The sequence below is a fragment of the Musa acuminata genome, chromosome BXJ3-10 (assembly GCF_036884655.1).
Source record: "Musa acuminata AAA Group cultivar baxijiao chromosome BXJ3-10, Cavendish_Baxijiao_AAA, whole genome shotgun sequence".
In the NCBI taxonomy this organism is placed as follows: domain Eukaryota; kingdom Viridiplantae; phylum Streptophyta; class Magnoliopsida; order Zingiberales; family Musaceae; genus Musa; species Musa acuminata.
This window is the reverse complement of record NC_088358.1, coordinates 20634984-20655366: the sequence shown is the minus strand read 5'-3', so window position 1 is coordinate 20655366 and position 20383 is coordinate 20634984. Positions and strand designations below refer to the sequence as shown.

At 38.4% G+C, this 20383-nt stretch overlaps 3 protein-coding genes across 7 annotated transcripts; 1 reads left to right on the top strand and 2 right to left on the bottom strand.

The window, feature by feature from the left end:
* The first annotated feature begins 5445 nt into the window (after positions 1 to 5445).
* On the top strand, positions 5446 to 10893 carry LOC135651491 (uncharacterized). 5 transcript variants are annotated; one of them, XM_065171567.1, is made up of 7 exons: positions 5488 to 5554; positions 5723 to 5798; positions 6552 to 6652; positions 7158 to 7241; positions 7763 to 8366; positions 8447 to 8558; positions 8903 to 10893. In XM_065171567.1, exons 4-7 carry the CDS (start codon positions 7168 to 7170, stop codon positions 9523 to 9525), a joined length of 1413 nt encoding a protein of 470 aa, XP_065027639.1. In that variant the 5' UTR covers positions 5488 to 5554; positions 5723 to 5798; positions 6552 to 6652; positions 7158 to 7167; the 3' UTR covers positions 9526 to 10893. The 5 variants fall into 5 exon arrangements, with proteins under 5 accessions (XP_065027640.1, XP_065027643.1, XP_065027639.1 ...); XM_065171569.1 differs by having other exon boundaries at positions 6552 to 6664; XM_065171568.1 differs by lacking the exon at positions 5723 to 5798 and having other exon boundaries at positions 5446 to 5554.
* On the bottom strand, positions 10347 to 14386 carry LOC135651493 (uncharacterized). Its single transcript, XM_065171572.1, has 4 exons — positions 14231 to 14386; positions 11797 to 11951; positions 11423 to 11701; positions 10347 to 11121 (listed from the first exon to the last, which is right to left on the bottom strand). The coding sequence occupies exons 2-4, from the start codon at positions 11941 to 11943 to the stop codon at positions 10495 to 10497; spliced, it is 1053 nt and encodes a 350-aa protein (XP_065027644.1). The 5' UTR covers positions 11944 to 11951; positions 14231 to 14386; the 3' UTR covers positions 10347 to 10494.
* A 1225-nt stretch (positions 14387 to 15611) lies between these two features.
* Positions 15612 to 20368, bottom strand: LOC135650387 (growth-regulating factor 5-like). The gene is made up of 4 exons (XM_065169659.1): positions 19395 to 20368; positions 18130 to 18502; positions 16005 to 16471; positions 15612 to 15898 (listed from the first exon to the last, which is right to left on the bottom strand). Exons 1-4 carry the CDS (start codon positions 19591 to 19593, stop codon positions 15891 to 15893), a joined length of 1047 nt encoding a protein of 348 aa, XP_065025731.1. The 5' UTR covers positions 19594 to 20368; the 3' UTR covers positions 15612 to 15890.
* Between the last annotated feature and the right edge of the window lie 15 nt (positions 20369 to 20383).

Genomic DNA, 20383 nt, shown 5'->3' with positions numbered 1-20383 from the left:
AGATTTTCTCTCCCTTTTTTTTTAAGTGTTTCATTTTAAGTGATTGATTTCATGTTAACATACTTTTCAAACATGCATCAACATTTAGGATAAAAAAATAAATTTCGTCATAAAACCATCAAGACCAATAAATTACAAAAATCATTATGTATTACTTTAAAATCTCATGTATAAAGTTATCAATCATGGTATCAAAACTTCAATATTTTCATTACAACATGAAGCATTATTAATCATACAATTGTCAAGCATGACATTTATACTATTTTATATAAGCATGTCTATTTCATTTATGTCAAATCAAAACATACATCAATTTTTTTTTTAAACCGAAAAAGCCACTTTTAATATCGTGAAAATTGATAATCCATAAATCACAAAAATCATTATGCATCATTTCAAAAGAAAACTCATTAAGCATGATCATTCTGCATTACTTTAAATCAAACATGATTTCATTTATTTTCAAAATATTTATCATGATAGGACATACAAGGCAAAGAAATCATTAAACATAAAGCATATTCATCAATTATGGTTTCATTGAGCATAAGTTATTTTTAACCAAAATAATTTTGTTATTTGTTATGGTCATGCATTTTTCTTTTTAGATTAATCTATCTTTTTATGCTTAGTTTTCCATACAAAAGTCATGCATCATCATTAAGCATGATGTTAAATTTCTTAATATTTTCATTAAGATATCAAGCATGGTTTCAATCAAAATTGAAAATCATCAAGATACACATTTTTTCTTCTTAAGAAAAACATACATATGATCATTAGATTTAAATCTAATGTTTTATTGTATAAACATAAAACATACAATTTTTAAGAAAAATAATTATTCAAAAAAAAAAAACATCACGAAAAACATCAAGTAATTTCAAAATAAATTAAGGGGGTTTCAATTACCTCATCGTTGAAAGCTGTTAAGGCGTAGTTTGCCACCTTGCCTTTCTTGATTTTCTCCTCATCTTCGGAGGAACTCAACTCATCCCAATTTTTGTTCTTCTTGCGTTCAAAGCAAGTAGTTTCGTTCTTTTTATTTTTTAATTTTTGTTTCGTTTGTAGTTTAAGTTCATCATCACTTGAGCGTATGCTCGAGTGGTCTTCATGTGTTTTATGTCTCAAATCCTTGTTATCCTTTGGAAAGTTGTTCTCGAGTTCCCTTTTTGTCACATTATTCATTTCGTAGGTCATTAGAGACCCAATTAATTCTTCGAGTGGAAATGATTTAAAATTCTTAGTCTCTCGAATAGCCGTAACTTTTGGATCCCAACTCTTTATAAGGGATATTAGAATTTTAGTTACTAATTCAATGTTAGAAAAATTTTTACCAAGAGCTTTGAGTCCATTGATGACATATGTGAAACGGGTGTACATGTCTCCGATGGACTCACTTGGTTTCATCCGGAAAAGTTCATTAGAATGCACAAAAATATTGATTTTGGACTCTTTCACTCGACTAGTGCCTTCAAGAGTGACCTCAAGAGTTATCCAAATATCAAAAGCCGAATCACAATTCGAAACACGATTAAATTCATTTTTATCAAGTGAACAATATAAGACATTCATAGCCTATGCATTTAGAGAAAACATCTTCTTCTCCAAATCATTCCAATGGTTCATTGGAAGAGAAGACATTTCAAATCTATTTTCGACTATGTGCCATAAATTCAAATCCAAAGAAAGTAAGAAAACTCTAATTCGAGTTTTCCAATAAGTGTAGTACATCCCATTGAAAAATGGAGGACGAATGAGAGAGGAACTCTCTTGAAGGCCGAAAAGAGCTTTCTATTTGGGTGTTAAACCAAAGTAGAAAACCATGGCTCTGATACCAATTGTTAGGATCGGAGCGACACTAAGAGGGGGGGGGGGAGTGAATTAGTACAGCGGATTAAAACTCGTAAGTTTGAAAACAATTTCGTAAATGCATAGATATTTCAATTCGACAATGAATGACTTGGTGAAAATAGCTCGAGTAAAGTGATAAGATAAAAACAAAAAGCTTGCTGCTATGTAAATAACGGTTTAAGAAAGTTAAACACTCACACATTCAAGGAACACACCAATTTAAAATGGTTCGGTCAAAATGACCTATATCCACTTGCGAAGCCTTCTTCGATGAGGCTCCCAACTTCCACTAGCAAATTACTTTGAATGGGAAGGACAAATACCCCTCTTACAACCTTTTACAAGTGGTTCACACTCTTACAGATTTTTAAAAAGAAAGAGGGAGGTGAACACTTAACCAAGTCATATTCGGGCCCATTTGGCCCATAACCAGGATATAGGATTATTTCTTAATCCTAACCCTAATTACATACAAACAACGAAGTTAAGACATAGTCCTAAGCAGATATAACTGGCAATGTCGAGTTTCCTTCCGATGAGCTTTCCGGCGATCTTCCGGTGGACTTCCGATACACCCTCGGATTTCTTTCGGTGAACTCCTAGTAAGCTCCCGATCTTGTGACGAGTTCAGCGAATAGCTGAGTCTTCTCTATAATCTCCGTGAACCTCTGACAATCTCTTCGGTGAACTTCCGAAAACTCCGACAAGTCCCCGATTTCCTCTCGATTAATTCCGGTAGCATCTCCGACGAATCTTCGGACTCTCGAATACCCATCGAACTTGACTCCGGTAGACTTGCTTTATGTCTTCAAGCTATCGTAATTAATCTTGCACATGTAAAAACAAACTTCGATCGAGACAATTAATCCTAAGTAATTAATCAAGTTGTCCGGCATGTCATTGGTCCCTCGATGCTTCATCCGATTCTTCGGTGCATCGTCCTCTCTTGCGGCCTATTGCCCAATCGGTTAGTTGACTCCGCAACTCCGATATCCTTGGCGCAATACTCGCTCTTCTTGGCCTGATGCCCGAATTCACGGCCCGAAGCCTTTTGTCGATACGTCGACGGATCCACCGGCCCAACGTCCAATCTTCCGACATGTTTCTTTGGCATAACATGATTTTCCTATTATAATTGTCTCATCATGATCGAAGCATTCTACGTCACTCAAAATATAAATTAAAACATAAACACATATCAAGTGGTTTCATCATCAAAATACGAGATTCAACGATACGGAGATGGTGCAGCACTTAAAAGTCACTTTCAGTCCTTTGTCTTTTGCAATTCATTATCTAATTTTTTATAATTAGAGTTTGATCGGGGGCTTTAGCATATATTAGTATAATCAATGTAACAATAAATTTTTTTAATTGAGAAAGTTCTTTAATATTCATTGAATATACGGAGAGAACTAGGCCAACTTAATGAAATAATGATCATACTCTATCAAGAGTCAAATAAATAAATATTATTTTTATTAATATATATAAATTATTAATATTTATTATAATATGTTTATTCATCAAAATAAAAGTCAAAAAAAATCATGGGCCTTAATGAGAAATATAGTGATATTAACTTAAAAATAAAATCTAATTAGTTCTATCTAGTTATAGAGAAAGTTATGCTCTCCATTCAAATATAGTCTAATGCTACTAAGAGACTGCTAAGAAAATAAAAAGTAAAATAAAGAATTTTTAATAAAGCTGAGTAGGAATCCTATAAGTCAACTGTAAAACAGATACATATCCAAAAAATCAATTATCCTATTGGCATATATCAGTATTCTCCCAACAATGAGAAATAGACAAACCCATATCACACTCCAAAAAACGGATGGAGTGATAACCTTCACTCGTCAAAGAGAGGGCACATTCCTTCCAACAGCGAATGGAGGAACTGTCCAACCGTCATGTTTGAGAATCCGCTAATCCTAAAAGTAAATCACTATACTTACTCTCAATTAAAAAATAGAATCATGTCATATTAGTCATGTCTATATCGGGATAAAATAATATATTGAAACATCTTAATTTATTTTTTAAAATATTATTAATATCAAATAATATTAATTAGCTCTCAATTAATTTAAATCCTAACCCAATCGGTCCAACTAAGATTGATTTAATTATAACCTAATTGAAGCATCTCTAATCCTTATTTAATTGATCTGAAACTACCTAAACTATGATTATTTAGATTAGATTAGATCCAATTTAAGTCAAGTGAACTTGAATAAGTCAAACTAGTTTGAAATCACCCGAAGTTGATCCATATTAATCAACTGATTTAGTTCAATCAATATTTAAGCCCTAACATTGCATAGCATTAGATTAGGCTGGGTCAACATAAACATTGGTCATGTACAACACATGATTATACATGCACCGAGGAGACTTGACATATTAGCTGGGCTTAATCTATGAGTTATGGTATAGTCTATGAGCTAGGTCTTGCCCACTAATTGATTTCAAATCGAATCCTAATTAATTTTCTTAATTTTTAATTATAATATTATGAAATTATAATTAAAATATCTAATCATTAGTATTAAGTCATTAAATATAATAAAAAAGATAGATTAAAAGATAAAATTATATAATAGAGGAAATAATATTTTCAATCATATATTATGTAAAATATAATAAAAATAAAATATTACAACTAGTATCATGCATGAAAGATAAAAATTTTAGAAAACTGTACATAGCATGAATAATTACAACATACTTTAATATGAAATAAAATTTTAAACACTTGAAGGAATAGAAAAAGATTAATTTTTTAAGAAAATACAAAAGAATCTATCTCTCTTCAATAGGATGCAACACCTTATTCGTCTCATAATAATTTTTTTAGTTATTATATTTATTTAATCTTATTTTTTTAATTTATTGATAAAAATAATATCATCCAACATAGAATATTAAATATTTATTTTTATATTTTATTAATAAAATTTAAAATAATTATGTTTAAATTAGGGAATTTGATATGTTACGCCCTAATTGAATAAAAGAAAAAACTGACTAAACACATATGAACCGAGAAACATGAAATGAAAATGTGGCTAAGTGCGTAAGATTATTACGAATGTGGAATCTTGTTAATTCTTATCTTTATAAATAGAGATATTATTTTCCTGACTTGAACCTTAATCACGTGTGTTGCCATGAAACTCTCTTTGCTCCCCTTCCAACTTTTGGTTTCTGCATTGCTCCAATGAGGAGACCTGCGAGCAAATATATGTCTCTTTTAAGTTGTCTTCCAAAAGACATAGCAATCTTATATATATATATATATATATATATATATATATATATATATATATATATATATATATATATATATATATATATATATATATATATATATATATGTATAATCAACCAAATGAATCCAAGTTCGACTAACTCGCCTTTCGGTCACACGCACCACACGTGGCATCGAGACTTCTTTCACAAAATAAAAGAACACAGGTTTTCAGCGCCTACTGTTTTAGACGCCACATATTATGGTGGGTCCCACTTTATTACCCAACCAGAAAGCAGGTACTTCCCGCAGAGAAAGAAGGCGCATTTCGTCTGACCCCCGCTATAAGCTGAAAAACCACTTTGTTTTCCTTCCCGGTCGACCGCGCAACTGGAACAGAGAGCGAAGGCGTGGCCGTCTCGATCGGCTCTCTCGTCTCGGGTTCGTCTCTCCGTATCCTCCCTTCTCTTTCATCTTTGTATTTCTCTTTGAAGTTTGGGATTTGATCTTCGCATGTCGTCCGGCTTTTCTGTTTGGAACTTCATTTCTCGATGTGATCTCTAGCTATGATTGAACTTCTCTGGTTGCTGTTCGTTGTTGTTGCACCAGCTTTAGAAAAGCTTCGATTTTGGCCGTCGCGCACGCCCTCTTTGCGGAGATGACGAGACATGGTGATGCCAAAAGAGTAAGGAGAATCTGTATCCGTCTGTGTATAGGCGCACGAAATAACTTAGGATTTGGGGTATTTGTTGGCTTAGGTTTTGAATGAATGAGTGAGGATTTGCCAAATTTGTTGGATGAATGAGTTTGGCTAGAAAGATTTTTTTCTCTCTTTTGTCTTGCTAAATTGTTGGAGAGATTGATCAATCTTCATTTGGCTTGATGTTAATTGAACCTAGGGCTTGCCTAGAATACATTCTGAGAACGCTTAAATTTGCTATAAATAAGTGCTTCTTCGAAGGTCCACAACTGATGTTATTCTAATAAGAAAAGTAGTGGCGTCAATTAAAGAAGGCCTAATTAGAAACAATAGAAAGGCTTTGATGGATTTCAATTTGATCTGTGAGATTGCCCTCAATTGGGCTCAGCGATGCGAAAAGACCATGTAGCCAACCCCAAATAGTCGTCATAACATATGGCTTATTGCTCTATTATGTGTCTCAGACTCTATTATTACACAGTTTCGTTGTTCATTGTACTCAATGAAGCATCTTACTGGTGCCTCTGCGCCATCTGTTAATGAGACCTCTATGATTATCACATCAGTTCAGCTGATCCACCAATTTTCCTTTCGAAACATGGATGTTTCTTATGAAGCTAAGTGCTTGTGAACTTCTTTATTGCTAATGCATTTTTTCAGATTTTTTTTCTGTGGCATTGTTGTTGTGTTTGATGAAAAACTACCAATATGTCTTGTTTCTTTTGTTTTCAATTTCAGGAAACCTAGAGTTGAGGATGGTGAAATCAAATACAAGTGATGCCCGAGCCCTTATTCGTTCTCTGCATTCAGCTTATGCTGCCACACCAACAAATCTCAAAGTACTTCTTTTGGTCTGTGCACTTGTAGAATTGCCACTTTATGTTCTAGTTGAGGCAACTTGATTTCGTTTTCGATTAAGTAATGGAGGTTGATGCTGCATATTGTCTTCTTTCTCCATGTATATACATATCTGCAGTTTATTGATCCTAATTATTAGCAAGTCATCCTCCATCATGACTTGCTAACTATTGATCTTATGATGCCCAAAGAAGCATTGTTGACATTGTAAGTTTTATACATCTCGTTCATGGCTTTCTTTCTCCTAAAAGAAGATGATTTCATAAACTATGGAACTTGTATGTTTCTCATATAAGATATGGAGCTTGCACCAAACTTTTATTTCATTGAAATGACATTTATTATTGTTGGAAACAGTAGAAGAGTCTGATGACATTTCAAGTTTTGTAATGACATGCTTCTTTGACTTGAGAGTCAGTCATATGTGCTTATTTTGGGCAAAAATCAAATACAGTATATCTTCACTCGAGCATTATTTTTATGAAGGTGAAATACTATGAAGAGATCAGATGAGGTAACAGCCCCTGTGAATAGGTTCTCCATCATTCGGCTTTTGGTGATATTTGATTGGTGAGTGCTAATTGTTTTAAAAGGAAGCTTGATTTTGATATGTAATCATTTAATTGTATACACCAATAGATGTTGATTCATATTGATGTACGTTATATTAATGGTTTAGGGTTTCTCCTCCTCACATGTCCACAGGTGTTCATCAAGAAAGCCACAGATATTTTTATCACTCCTTTTTGAACTAAATTTGTCATGTAACTTTAGAATCAACAGAAGAATGTTATTCTACTGAGACCACCAGATTTGATGCCTTGCAATTTCATTACAATTTTCTTTGATTTACTAAAACTATGCTTTTTTCTTTTTTTTTGTAGTTTGGAACAATTGCTTTCTCTTGAATTGACATCATTGGCTTTCTTTTAAGCAGACTAAAGATCTATATGAAACCTGAGTGGTAGTGATCTAACTTGGATTGTTCACCATTGATAATATTAGGAACTGTACTATGGCGGCAGAGCAGGCCATGCTAAAACTGATCGCGGGAGAACCCGACCTCCTCGCACTGTTGTCAAATCCTGCAGGGGAAGGACTGACGGCGGCGTTCACACTGGGGGGAGCGACCGAAGTCGGCTGAGGTGGCGGTGCCAGGAGAGGGACTGCCGCCGCTGGTGGCAGCGGGGCTGCTCCGGCGCAGTTGGGTGGCGCAGCTCTGTTCACGGCGACCGCTGTCATCTCTCCGTAGATTCCGTGACACCTGAACGACGGGCCGGCGGTGCAAACATTAGGGCGCACCAGCAGCGCGCCGTTGAGGTACAGGTTCCTCCTCCCGCTGTTGTTCACTGTGATCATGGAATCAGGTTGGTACGTGGGAACCAGAGTCCCCGAGGGGAGACGCCGCAGGTCGTCGAACAGCAGCAGGGAGGGGATCGAATGCCTGCCCAGGAACGCCACCACCTCGTTCTCGGGGATGAGGATCTTGGACATCATCCTGTCGCTGGGCATCAGGAAGGTGGAGTTGTCGGGGAGCTTGTCCTGCACCATCTGGATGAGCATGGCGAAGGAGAAGTAGCTGGCGCGCTGCATCTCCCGGACCGCCACTACGACGTCCCTGCCGTGCGGCGAAGCTGCAATCGGGTGGTGGGACGAGGCCGCGGCGAGCAGGGAGAGCAGAGTGATGGGGAGAAGGTGAGTCGTCATGGACGAAAGATCGTTCCTTTGGGTACCGTAAGCCTTCTTGCTTGGCTGATGGCGGAGTATGTGTGCAGGCAAGGATTGATTATAGGGAGACGTCACACCTGTGTGCTGCGCCAACTACTACGAAGCTCATGGCTTGGGCATTGCCTTTCGACCTCGTTCCTTCGCAGGGCTTACAGGCAGGTAAGCAAGTTATTTATTTATTGCCTCACACCCTTCATGTTAATAGATTAATTATCTTTTCAAATTATCATTATGATTATTTTACATAAAACAAATTATAATCATTAAAAATTATTAAAACTATTTAGACGAAATCATAAATATTATGTTAACACATATTTTTATGCCACAAAGAACTACACTAGAAAGCCAGAACTGCACAATGGCAAACTTTTCTTTTGTTCCTCATCACAGTCAATATCACAAACATGTTGCATACAACTTAAGGACGACAGTTAGTGGCACCACCAAGGGCACATGCATGTGATCGACGAACATGGTTCAACTTGATTGCTTCTTCCTAGGCGAAGTCCTCCTCGGCACCGCACCATCGACCCCCTTCATCTTCTTTCCCTCGACCTGGTTGCTGCGTTTCCTGTTAGGAGAAGCAGACGTAGCGTCCCCTTCATCAACCTCGACTTCCTCTGTAACTGATCTCCGCCGCCGGGTCCTTGATGCCACGCCACCAGCATCCTCCCTCGGCCCCTTCAGCTGCTCCGCCGCGATCCTATCAAATTCCTCCCCGAGCCTCCTCACCCTTTTCCTCTTGCCATCACCAGATCTACTTGGAGAGGAAGAAACCTTAAACTCACTCTTCCCTTGCTCCGACGCTACCACCTCCTCATCATCATCGCCACCAGACGAGACCGAATCGGGGGACGCAAGATGGAGAGGCTTCCGGCCGGCGACTCTGGGCTTCGAAATCATCGACTTGGGTCTGACGGAGAGCACCGGCGTTCCTCGTTGCATCTTCTCTTGCTGCGCGCGGAGCTTCTTGATGGAGCCCTCGATGCGGCCCTGGAGGCGGTGGCGGTTGAAATTGAGGCCGCCCATGGACCAGTGCGCCTCCTTCGCCCAGGAGAGGAAGGGGTCCATGACGGGCACCGGTGGGTCCACCCGCTCGTCGTTGAACTTCACATCAGCGTAGAAGCGAGGCCGCGGGAGGCTACTCCCGTAGAACCTCCCCGGACCCAACGCCACCACCATTTACAGCGAGAGAGAGAGAGAGAGAGAGAGAGAGATGCAAGATAAGGAGAGCCTAAGCGTATTATATAGGCAGGAAGGGGAGATGGCGGGAATGATTGGCGCCACTCTCTTGGCGGGATGAACCGAAGAAATCCAAGTGAAGGCGCGAGGGGACGGCGGGAAGGTAAATTTTCAACCTTTTCCCGGTAGACTAATAATGGTCGTTGGATTGACTTGACGATGTAGAAAGAATATACCAAATAGACGTCTAATAAATTGACACCTTCCGCGACACATAGTTTTAGTTATGTTTGTTTATTAAGCATAAATTCTATAAAATAATATCATGAAAATTTACATTAAGATTCATGTTCATAAAATCTAACAAATTTTAAGTTGGAATCTAAAAATATTCTTTGGTTTGTTTTAGTTTATTTCTCACTCTTTAAAAACATACAATAGATATGATTGATAGATTCCAATTTAATTTCTTAATCATTTAATTATTTATCAAAAATAGACAGATTTCTATGGTAGCTAATATCAAAAGAAAGGTAAGGGAAAATTAGAAGACAGAAGACCCACCAATAACCTTAAGTCATACCTGCTACAATATCATTCAACCACCAGCACAGATTTGTCCAACCAAAGCACATTGGTAGTTCTCATTTATGCTTAATCCACATGTATAATGCTTTTGTTACATTCCAACATAGTACCTAAGTTTGAAGAAGATTACCCAGAAACCCTGGGTATATACAGCATATAATATCAGCAACAGAATAAAACAAGCTTAAAAGCTCTTTATTCATCTTACAGCTTCTGCATATAGTGCAATGTTACTGGTCTTGGCACACGAGATAATAGTCTTTTAAAGCATAAAATGGGTTTTAGAGGTTTGATAGATGCTGCAACATAAGTGCAATAATTTTCAGAAACACACACTTGCGGTTGGCGATGAACCTCGACCAGCCACCTTCAGTGGAAGAGGCTCCCAGACTCTACCCTCACCCTCACTGCAGTGTCCGCTTGATTTGACAGCTATAGCTGCCTGGTTTATCGAGTTGCTTGAGCTCCCTGCTGCTGCTTCTGCCTTGAGCCGGAGCCGCTCAGCCCTTGAACCAATAGTCTGACCTAAAATTGAGGCTGCTATGGTTAGTGCCATAGCTGTCTTGGGCATGACCACAGACTTCCTGAGCATGCCAATGAATGGCACAGCAGCATGGACTGCGGCAAACCACTGAGGAGAGAACTTTTCAGTATGTTCTCGCCAAACCCCAAGGGGAACGTTTGCAGCCATGCCTAGCAAAGCTATTGCTAACATTTTTGCAGGCAGGGGCTGGGGACGGAGGGTCTTCACAAGGGCAGTGCGGGCTAGTGCTGCTCGAGCAGCCACCACAGCAGGGGGGCACTTCAGTTTCATGCCTGGTGGTGGCTGTAGGATCTTTGCTACGAGAGGCAGGACACCGCTCACTGCCCTATAAGACTTTGCAATTGGACACTGCCCTGTTTTGAGCCACTCGTTGCTTGATGCTTCATGTGATGCACCATTTCCATTCTGAAACAAACAAATACAAGCAAGAATTTGGACATAAGACAATATATGATATCGGATGTTAATGATAATAATGCAAATCACAATAATTCTTCTTCTTTTAAGGTTCAAAGCTAGATGGGAAAAACCACTGTTCTTGTTTCTTTCATCAGTGATATTTAATGCACCAATTTATGAATTCAACAGTTCCAATGATCATGTGTACATAATCAAGTTTTTGGAGTGTCGAATAACCAACGTAACTAATGAACTAGAAACACAATAAAAGTTTGAGATGAGGTATGAATGTTACAGGAGACCTGACCTGTCGAGAGTGATCTTTCTTGGAGGATTTCTCCCTTTTCCACTTTTTTGAGAAGAAATCAAAACTGAAAGGTCCTCCTGGCCCAAAAGCTGAGAGGCTGATAGAGGCTGCTTTGCCTGCCAAAGGGTTAAACTGCATTGCAGGCTCAGGTTCCACATTGTCCTCACATATATAGGATTTCCCTGAAAGTGGGACGACTCCGTTGCGCCCATGGAAAATCTTGAATGCCATATCAAAACTGGGTCCATCTTCGAAGATTGGACCCTTCGCTCCTCTTAACTAAAAGACAACAGTAACGGGCACAGTAGGGTAAAAGGGACAATTCATCCGTGTAGTCTATATTGAAGCATGAGAAAGACATAGTGTTGACTTACTGGGAAAGGAGAACCGAGAGATGATGAGAAGGAAAAGTTTGTTGGTTCATTGATGTTCCTCAAAAATGGACACCTCTGAGCGTCCGGATGAGAAAACAGGTTCTCAGACGGTGTTGATTCGCACAGAAAGCCAGTGAAGAACTCCATATTCAACACTGTCATGAGACCAAAACAACCATTTGGTTACAGATTCTGTACTATCAATGATCTTGGACAGACAAAAATAATAATAATAAACCAATGATCTTGGACAAACGAAAATAATAATAATAAACCACCAGATGGCATCAGCTTTGAACATCTATAGATACTACATGTTCAGACAAAAATAAGATGAAAAGAGATCTTGCTGCACTATGATATATGCAATATATTTGGTTTAGGGCAGAGCAAGTGGTGAATCATAGTTATAACTAACAATTAACACTAATATTTAGACATCCGTGTGCTTAGAAAGAATAAAATCTGTTATACATAAAACGCTTGGCACAAAAGTTGATGCTAGATATCAACTTATGTGCAAACTGGCCCTCATGACATGTTCTTGTAAGCTACATGCGAAAAAAGCATACTGCATCAAAAAATTGTCCCCTCGACTATAATTCAACTGTTTATGAGTTGACAAAGTTGTGAAACTTATAGAAAATGTCAACCAACATCCTCTCCAGAATTACCTCCTGTATAAAAGCACATGAATCATGGAGATCGTATACCACGAGTATAAAAAAAAGGAATCAGGCACAGTCCGCCATAGCTAAAGGAACACATAGTTCTACCCAATTTAATTCAATGTTTAAGTTGGAGAAGTGAAGAACTGAGGACCACATCAAGTCAATCTAGAATCAGAGTGATGATTTAGCATATATAAGGACGGAGGTGTCTGCCACCTATATAAAACCAAGTATACAAGCATCAAGGCCCATGACATGGCTGCAAACAGAGTGGGCTGAGGTCAATCAAAATCCTAAAAGGGAAAATCTCCCCAATCTGATCCATCAATCCCACAGTAAACAATGATCAATATCCAGTTCAATCAATAACCTGATTTCTATTAAGCATGCCATGACTGCATCATAAACTCCATCTTACAGTGGACCTATTTTTTATAAAAATGCAAAATGTCATATACTATTTTAAGTATTGAACCGTAAATAAAATCAGATTGAAGTTTATTTCCATAAAGTTAGAATTGCACAGGGAATTAAGTCATGTGGCATATGTACATCCATATAGGCAAGAACAATAATATTCGAGAAAAACTCAACCGTCAATGAGACAAAAAATCATGAAACAAGTAGAAGTTGTGGCACAATGCTCCGTTTTTATAATAGCACAGCTTAAACATTCAGCAAAACATTTAATCAGCATGATCAATATCCTTTTTCAGATTGTTTCATCTGAAAGCGTTGTTAAAGCATAACAGCACATTATTGTGACACACAAATTATACTCACTGTGATGTACTTAAAAGGATTTCTTGATGTTACAATCCTTGACAAAGTTATTATACATGCCCATTTCAGCAAGTTGTGTGTTTGCATAACTGCAAACTAAAACTTGAGATCAAAACAATCATCAGAACCAAAAGGAGACAAAAATGACAATCTGCATATATAAAAGCAAAATAGTAGTCAGACCAACACCAAATTACCCACTCATTTCTCGAAATTGCACTTTGTTGTTAGAATTCCTTTTGATGTGAGAACATTCATCATAGTAACATGATACAAATATGCTAAAAATCTAGACATTTAATCTAATCCAGATTACGATTTCCACAGTTCAATTGATTTCAACTAGGCAATATTAAGTCCTCCCACAACACTTCTAGGCTAGAAGTGAAGAACTTTAACCAGTTGTCCTATGATCAGCCCAAGATAAGAGACAAAGAGTTGGATCTAACATTACTTCTCGATCTCCTCCCACGCAAAAGACTTGAAACAACTCAACCAAAATCCACATCACAATAACTTTCAGTCAATCAACTAAAACCAAAAGACATCACCTCTATAGAATTCCGCATAAACACTTTCCGACAGATTCAACACAAAAAAATTTCAAACAAATAGCAAAGCCACAAATATGCATCAACAAGAAAACGATCCAATGGATCAGAGGTTTTCAGCTGCCCTCTGCACCAATACTTTGAATTCCTAAACCTAGCAAAAGGTCCACCCTTTCCTTTAGATCCCAATCCACCCCAACCATCAGATCTCGAGAAAAAGAAGAAGAAACATTAAGCTACAAATATTCCCCAAAAAATCTCAGAAAAGGTTCGGCGATGCTGACAAATTCACGGCACAGATCAGAACCAAAGGTGAAAAGGGCAAAAAAGAAGTGCGATCAATCAAGTTCAATCGCCAAAAATTGGGGGATAACAGTGGGATACACCGAAGGAGGAAGATCCAAGAAGAATCACACCGCAAAATCTCACCTTCCCTTGGGAACGACGGAGAACTCGAGGCCGAAGAATCGTGTGGAAGGCACAAGGCGAGAGCACGCTTCCCTTCCCTCGCCCCTTCTCCACCTCCAATATCGGAAATCAACCGGTTAGGCTACTCACCAACCCCATCATGTACCCGTCATTGCCGGTTGCTTCAAGTCCAGTTGGTTGTGAGCCGTCCGTCCTATTTCCAAGGATGAATCTGTGCCGTCAATCGTATGTTGATTTTGGGCTTTACAAAATTCACTAAAAATGCCCTTTATATATATATATATATATATATATATATATATATATATATATATATATATATATAAAGCAATAACAATATATATATATATATATATATATATCTTTCCACGTTATATATAAGGAAAATATTGTTATTGCTTTAAGATGTACACATGATTGACTGTGTAAGCATCAAAGATGGAGAAATACAATCAATTTTATGCATTAATATTTTCAATTCCTTAAAGAAAAATTTTGGAATTGATGATTGGATTGAGGTCATGAAAAATTAGAAGACAGATATGTGTACTCATCATGCAATCATAAATGTCAAGCCACAATTGTTGACCTTTTTATTTATTTAGTCCTTTAATATCTGATATTGAAGTCACATTATTGATATATTTATTTAACAAACTTTATTTGTATTACTTTATTAAAACAAATATAGATATTATTATTATTAGTCTTCGATATACGTTTTGATTGGTTAAGGTATTGTTGTAATGATTTTTTTTTGTTTTTAAAAAATATAAATATTATATCATATTTTATATTTATTTTTTTTTATCTCGTACTTATACAAGTAATATTTATTCTCGTCATAGGGTCCTTATTTTTGTATTAATTTGAAATTCATATCATCGATATTTATTTTTCACACATATGCTAATTTACTATACACTACTTTAAGATTTTATATTCTAATTTTATCATAAATACTTTAAACATTTCATGAAAACTTATTTAAGGTAAAACTACTAATAAGATCATTTGCATTACTTTTGGACTACCAAGAAAAATGAAGTCCAAGACATGATTTGGATTTGGATTAAGTTTGTCAAATTTAGCAAAATGCCTAAATTTTTGCTCAAGAAAAAAGCCATCTTGTTCTGTTTTCATGTCAATACCACCACGAAATAAGGCTTAAGAAACAGTGATAATTACACAACAACAATAAATTGCCAGCTCTCACATTTTGTGTGAGAGACAAAAAAAAGTGTTCTTGAAGTTGTTGATTAAACAGTGAACAAATCTACTCATTAAGAACTAAACCATGGATTGTTCTCATTATAAACTAATACCATGAAAAATGAGCTTTTTAGATGATAAATTTTGATTATCTACCATAAAGTTTTGAGCCACAAAAGTATCCACAAGATTTATTTGGAACGATTAAAAGATGACATCAAGCATCAAGATATGTGGTAGATGACCAAAATGACGACAACTTTTGCATACATCTTCCACATACAGTTTCAATACAAGAAATCAGCAACATCAGGGAATTGAAAAGGTTCTACCACATCAAGGAAGAGAGATGATGGCAAACTTGAGACAATCTCCTAAAAATGCACTAAGAAGCAAGAACATTGAATGCCATTTGGAGTCGGCACCCAACGATCGAAGTGCTTTTCTTTCAATCATCTGCAGAGACAAGGATCAGCGAGAGAACTCGTTACAACAAGAAAGAGCTGCAAATTTATAATAAGGAATAGATAAATTATATATCGGAAGAAGTCAATGAACTTACGTTTGGGTGACCTGGAAGAGGAGGTAGAGAAGTCCGAGGAGGCCATGGGAAAGGAAATCGAGAGCTGGGTTGTGGAATATGATGCTCGGTTGGATCGATCTTCTTCTAGATCAGACCAAGAGTCTCTCGTCTTAGGCCACTCGTCGAAGAAAGGCCGGAGGAATTGGCTTTCATGCTTCGCGGGCTGTGGTGAACCAAACTTGCTCCCGACAAAGGAATGCTGCTGCTGTTGTTTTGATATTGAGCTGAATGAGACCTGCCCAAGATCTTGAACTGACTGAGGTGGAGGGCAAGCACTCTGCAGAAGAGAAGGACCTCGAGCTTCTGATGGTGGAAATGAAGACACTTGGGATGGCATCAAGCGCCATGAGCCGTCAATTGAATCCATTCCAAGATGCCTTGTACTTCTAGAAGTTTCTGAGAAGAAATTGTGCTCGTCCGCCCCAGGTTTAACACCACAGAAGTACCTGCAATATGCAGATGAATGAATTTATGCTGATAACACGGAGAGCCATTTTATTTTTGAACATAGAAAGCAAAAACTTCAACCTACTGAACTCGCTCCAGAAACTATTGAAACTCATTACGAAATCCACCGCGCAGCTGCTGCTTCGCTTCCTACATGTACCCACTCCTATTCATTCTTCGGGTATCTAGGTTATATAGTCAGAACTAGGATATAAGAACCAAAAAGTGCACAAGATCAAGGATGCTTTTGCAAGCCCTTGATGCCAACATGAAGAACTTGAAATATGGATCACATTTTTCTGCACTTCATCTACCTAGGACATAGTCATTCATCCATCAACTTGAGTCAATCATTTGCCTTATTTGGCTAAATCCAATAATGACGTCCTTATTGCATGTGACTTTTATTCCTACAAAGATGTTGCATTCACTAACTCATAAGCCATTATTGCTAAGCAAGAAAAAAGGGACTAAATTTCCCAAAATGACACAACCATTTTCACTGATCACTATAAGAATACCCAAGAACTAATATATTTGATGGTTTCTTTGAGTGTCCAATAACATGGAATGTTTCCAGAGTGGACCATTAGTTTTTTAATATAAAATGAAGATAACAAGGTCCATTTCCTAAGTTAGAATTGTCTGATTGCGGATGGCCTTTTCCTTCCAATAAATATCAAAAATCTCAAATATAGCTCTGTGGGGACAACTATGACAGTGATAACTGCATCACCTAATAGAAAAAAGGCACAAGCAGCACAACTTTGTTTCATGAGGACAAGTTTCTAAAAGGGTCTCTAGAGAACATGTAAAAATGAGACGGTCAACTGATGAACTGGCACAGGAACCATGCGATGCAAACAACTACCGGTTTGCTATGTTAATACTGCTTAGAAGTCATAAGTTACAGCTGGAAGGACAGGTCTTGTCTTTTATCGAAGATATTCAATAAGTGACATCCTGTCACCATAGTGCAAAGATGGAGAAATTTGTAGCTGTGACATGGTGATCACGTTGCATCCAGCTTCCTCCACAGCCTATGAAGGTAAAAATGACCGGGGAAAATGGAGATGAGCATGACGGTATGCCCAATACCTGGTTGTCACTGTCACATGACAAATGACAGCACAGAATTGAATCAATAGCCTCAGGTTTTGCATCCAAAGCCTGCTTTAGAACAGCATAAATTTCTCTACAGCCTGTGAGAGACCAGATTGCTAAAACTGTTTCAAGAAAAGCTAGAAACAAGAGTCTAACAAGCTGAAAACCTCTTGCTATCATCTATATTCAGAAAAGAGGAAGTTCACAGAAAATTTAGCACTTCTCCAAAAATTAACAACTAAAGACTTCCTGTTTCAGCCATTATACTGTGCACTCACGACTCCGATCCAGACTGCTCCAAATGGGTGACAAGATAATAGATTTCTCCAAAGGTGGCTACCGTGCTGGCAGAGTACCAGACTATTATATTTAATCCATAAATCAACACAAATGAACGTTTCCAAATAATGTAAATCTGAGCAGCTGGGCCTATTTATTATCCAAACATCCAACTTTAGTCCGGAATAACCATCTCAATAATGGATGATCACATAGACAAAATCCTAATGATGATAATTGTACTGCCATTTCACAGTGAGGGAAGAAAAGATACCTGTTGCCAAAAGGACCAGGGCCCAATGGCAGCTGAGAGGAGCTGGAGGTCCCCAGGCATAAGCTTTGTTGTGTATTGCTATGACCTGCAACCGAGAGCTGGGGAATGCTCTGGAAGCTTCCCCCACCATTACCACCGCCACCACTACCGGCGGGAGCGATGGAGGTCACAGTAGATGAGGATGACTGCATTTGGGAGGCGGATTGTGATTCCACAGGCTTTCTTGAACGGTTGCGGCCACGATGCATGTGGCGCTCGCAATACTTGGAGTCGGGGTGCGCATCCTTGGAGCACCGCCACTTCTTCCCATCGGTTCGGCGGCACCGCCCTGGTTCAGGGTCTAGCTTCTTTCCATAGTAGGAACAGTAAGCTACTGAACTCAAAGAACATCCAAACATATTAGATTTCTTTGAATGATGGATGGCTACACTTACTCAGAAGACCAAGTTGCTTCCCAAAGACCAGGTGGAATCTTCGAGAAGAACCACCATTTCCCCATTAAAACAGCTTATATCATCCAAAAGGTTTACAATATAGGCCACGACAATGAAAACAAGAACAGAAAACATAAACCAATATTTCAGAAGTCTTCTTCTGTTGCATCCATCAAACGATAGTAAAAATTAGCGTGGGGCAGCAGCAAAACCGAAATTATATGATTGTGGAAACCAAAAGAAACCTTAAAACAGTAATAAAGCTGATAAGCAATGCTTGCAGATACACTCTGTTACCAAAAGAAATGGGAAAAAAAAGAAGAAAAGATTGAATATTTTGATACATAAATGGGAAAAACTTAGAATCAAATCAAGTAAAGGGAGAAAAGTTTATGTATTCATGTCCTTGGCATTCAAACAAAAGAAAAGAAAAAGTACAACTCAGAGCGCCTATAAAGAACATCATGATAGTATAAAGTTCCCAACTTCCGGCATCCCGATAAGATAGCGAGGCGTTAGCTCCGGAGAAACTACCAAATCTAAGCTTTAAATCCATCAAACAAGAAAGAAGAAACGGACGAACATGTAAAAAGTCCGCATCTTTCGATCACATTACAGAAACAAGTGAAGATGACACCAAGAACACACAAATAGATGCAGCATATCACAGCAGGGACCCAAAAGCTAACCGGTTTCAGCTCTAAAACCCAACAAAAAAGAAGAAGAAGGAAAAACCGATCTTGACATCAACACCATCACTGAAACAATAGCCCAGAAGAGGGAGACGACCAAGCCAGCGATGGAAGAAAAGAAGAGGTCGGAACTACGTACGCGCAGGGTGGTGGTAGTATCGCCCAGCCAAGGCCTCAAAGCTCCTCTGGATGGGAATCACGAGCTCCGGCGGCACGGGCACCCCCGCCATCAGGTACTTATAGATCAATGCCTGGTGCTCCAGCTCCTGCCACTGCGCCGCCGTGAACGGCGCCCGGCCCCCCATCCCCATCCCCGCCGCCGCCGTGGTGCTGTTCATCCGTCCCCCGAGGAGCCGAAAGCGAGGCGACGCCGATAAGAACAAACAAGCAGCAGCAGTAGAGTAAAGGAGGCACCTTTGAGCTCAGTCATAGACGAAGGCAAGGCGGGCGGTCGAGTCCTCCGCCTGCGAGCGAGAAGCACAAAGTTTCGCCATTTTTTGTGAACGAAACAAAATGGGCGTAGGAGAAAGGACGAAAGAGAGCGAGGATGGGGATCAACGGAAGAGACTGAGGTCAAGTCTTATAGAGAAGGAGAAGGGAAGGAGGAAGGGGAAGTGGGGGGGGTTCTACAACTAGAAGAAGGGGAAGTGGAGAGGAAAAAGGAAGTGTAGGTGGGATAAAAGCATTGGGATGAGGGAAGGGGTGGGGGTGGACTGTGTCTCTATCTGGAACTTTGGATTTCTCAGTGTGTGTTGGGAAGGGAGACAGTATCTGTTTATGAGCAGGAAAGGAAAGAGAACTACTCACTGGCAACCCAACTCTTTATTTCTTGCTCATAAACCATGCAACAATCCAGTGATTGTAGTAAATGAGGGTAAAAGACTCCATTTTGCTTCACATCAATCCTTACAGTCTGCAGTAAAAAGTTGGCTCAAATTCATCTGTGACCATCACATAATAATTTTTTTATTTGTGGGTTCAATATTTGTGCATTTATTTAACTCCTTGAATCCAGCAATAGCAAAAACACCTAAAGTTACATGAGTTTGAATTCTATGTTTAGTAAGATACTTTTTTCATTGAAGTGTAATCACCTAAAAATTATATTTTCCTAGAGTAAATAAATTG

Excerpts from the sequence above, each read along its gene's own strand:
- LOC135651491 (XM_065171568.1), top strand. The coding sequence starts at position 7,168 with ATGAAGAGATCAGATGAGGTAACAGCCCCTGTGAATAGGTTCTCCATC. Across the intron at positions 8,367-8,446 it reads AGCAGAGTGATGGGGAGAAG|GCAAGGATTGATTATAGGGA; the intron begins GTGAGTCGTCAT and ends GTATGTGTGCAG. Across the intron at positions 8,559-8,902 it reads TTCGCAGGGCTTACAGGCAG|GCGAAGTCCTCCTCGGCACC; the intron begins GTAAGCAAGTTA and ends GCTTCTTCCTAG.
- LOC135651493 (XM_065171572.1), bottom strand. The coding sequence starts at position 11,943 with ATGGAGTTCTTCACTGGCTTTCTGTGCGAATCAACACCGTCTGAGAAC. Across the intron at positions 11,702-11,796 it reads CTCTCGGTTCTCCTTTCCCA|TTAAGAGGAGCGAAGGGTCC; the intron begins GTAAGTCAACAC and ends GTTGTCTTTTAG. Across the intron at positions 11,122-11,422 it reads AGAAAGATCACTCTCGACAG|AATGGAAATGGTGCATCACA; the intron begins GTCAGGTCTCCT and ends TGTTTGTTTCAG.
- LOC135650387 (XM_065169659.1), bottom strand. The coding sequence starts at position 19,593 with ATGAACAGCACCACGGCGGCGGCGGGGATGGGGATGGGGGGCCGGGCG. Across the intron at positions 18,503-19,394 it reads ATACTACCACCACCCTGCGC|TAGCTTACTGTTCCTACTAT; the intron begins GTACGTAGTTCC and ends CTTTGAGTTCAG. Across the intron at positions 16,472-18,129 it reads CCTGGTCCTTTTGGCAACAG|GTACTTCTGTGGTGTTAAAC; the intron begins GTATCTTTTCTT and ends TGCATATTGCAG.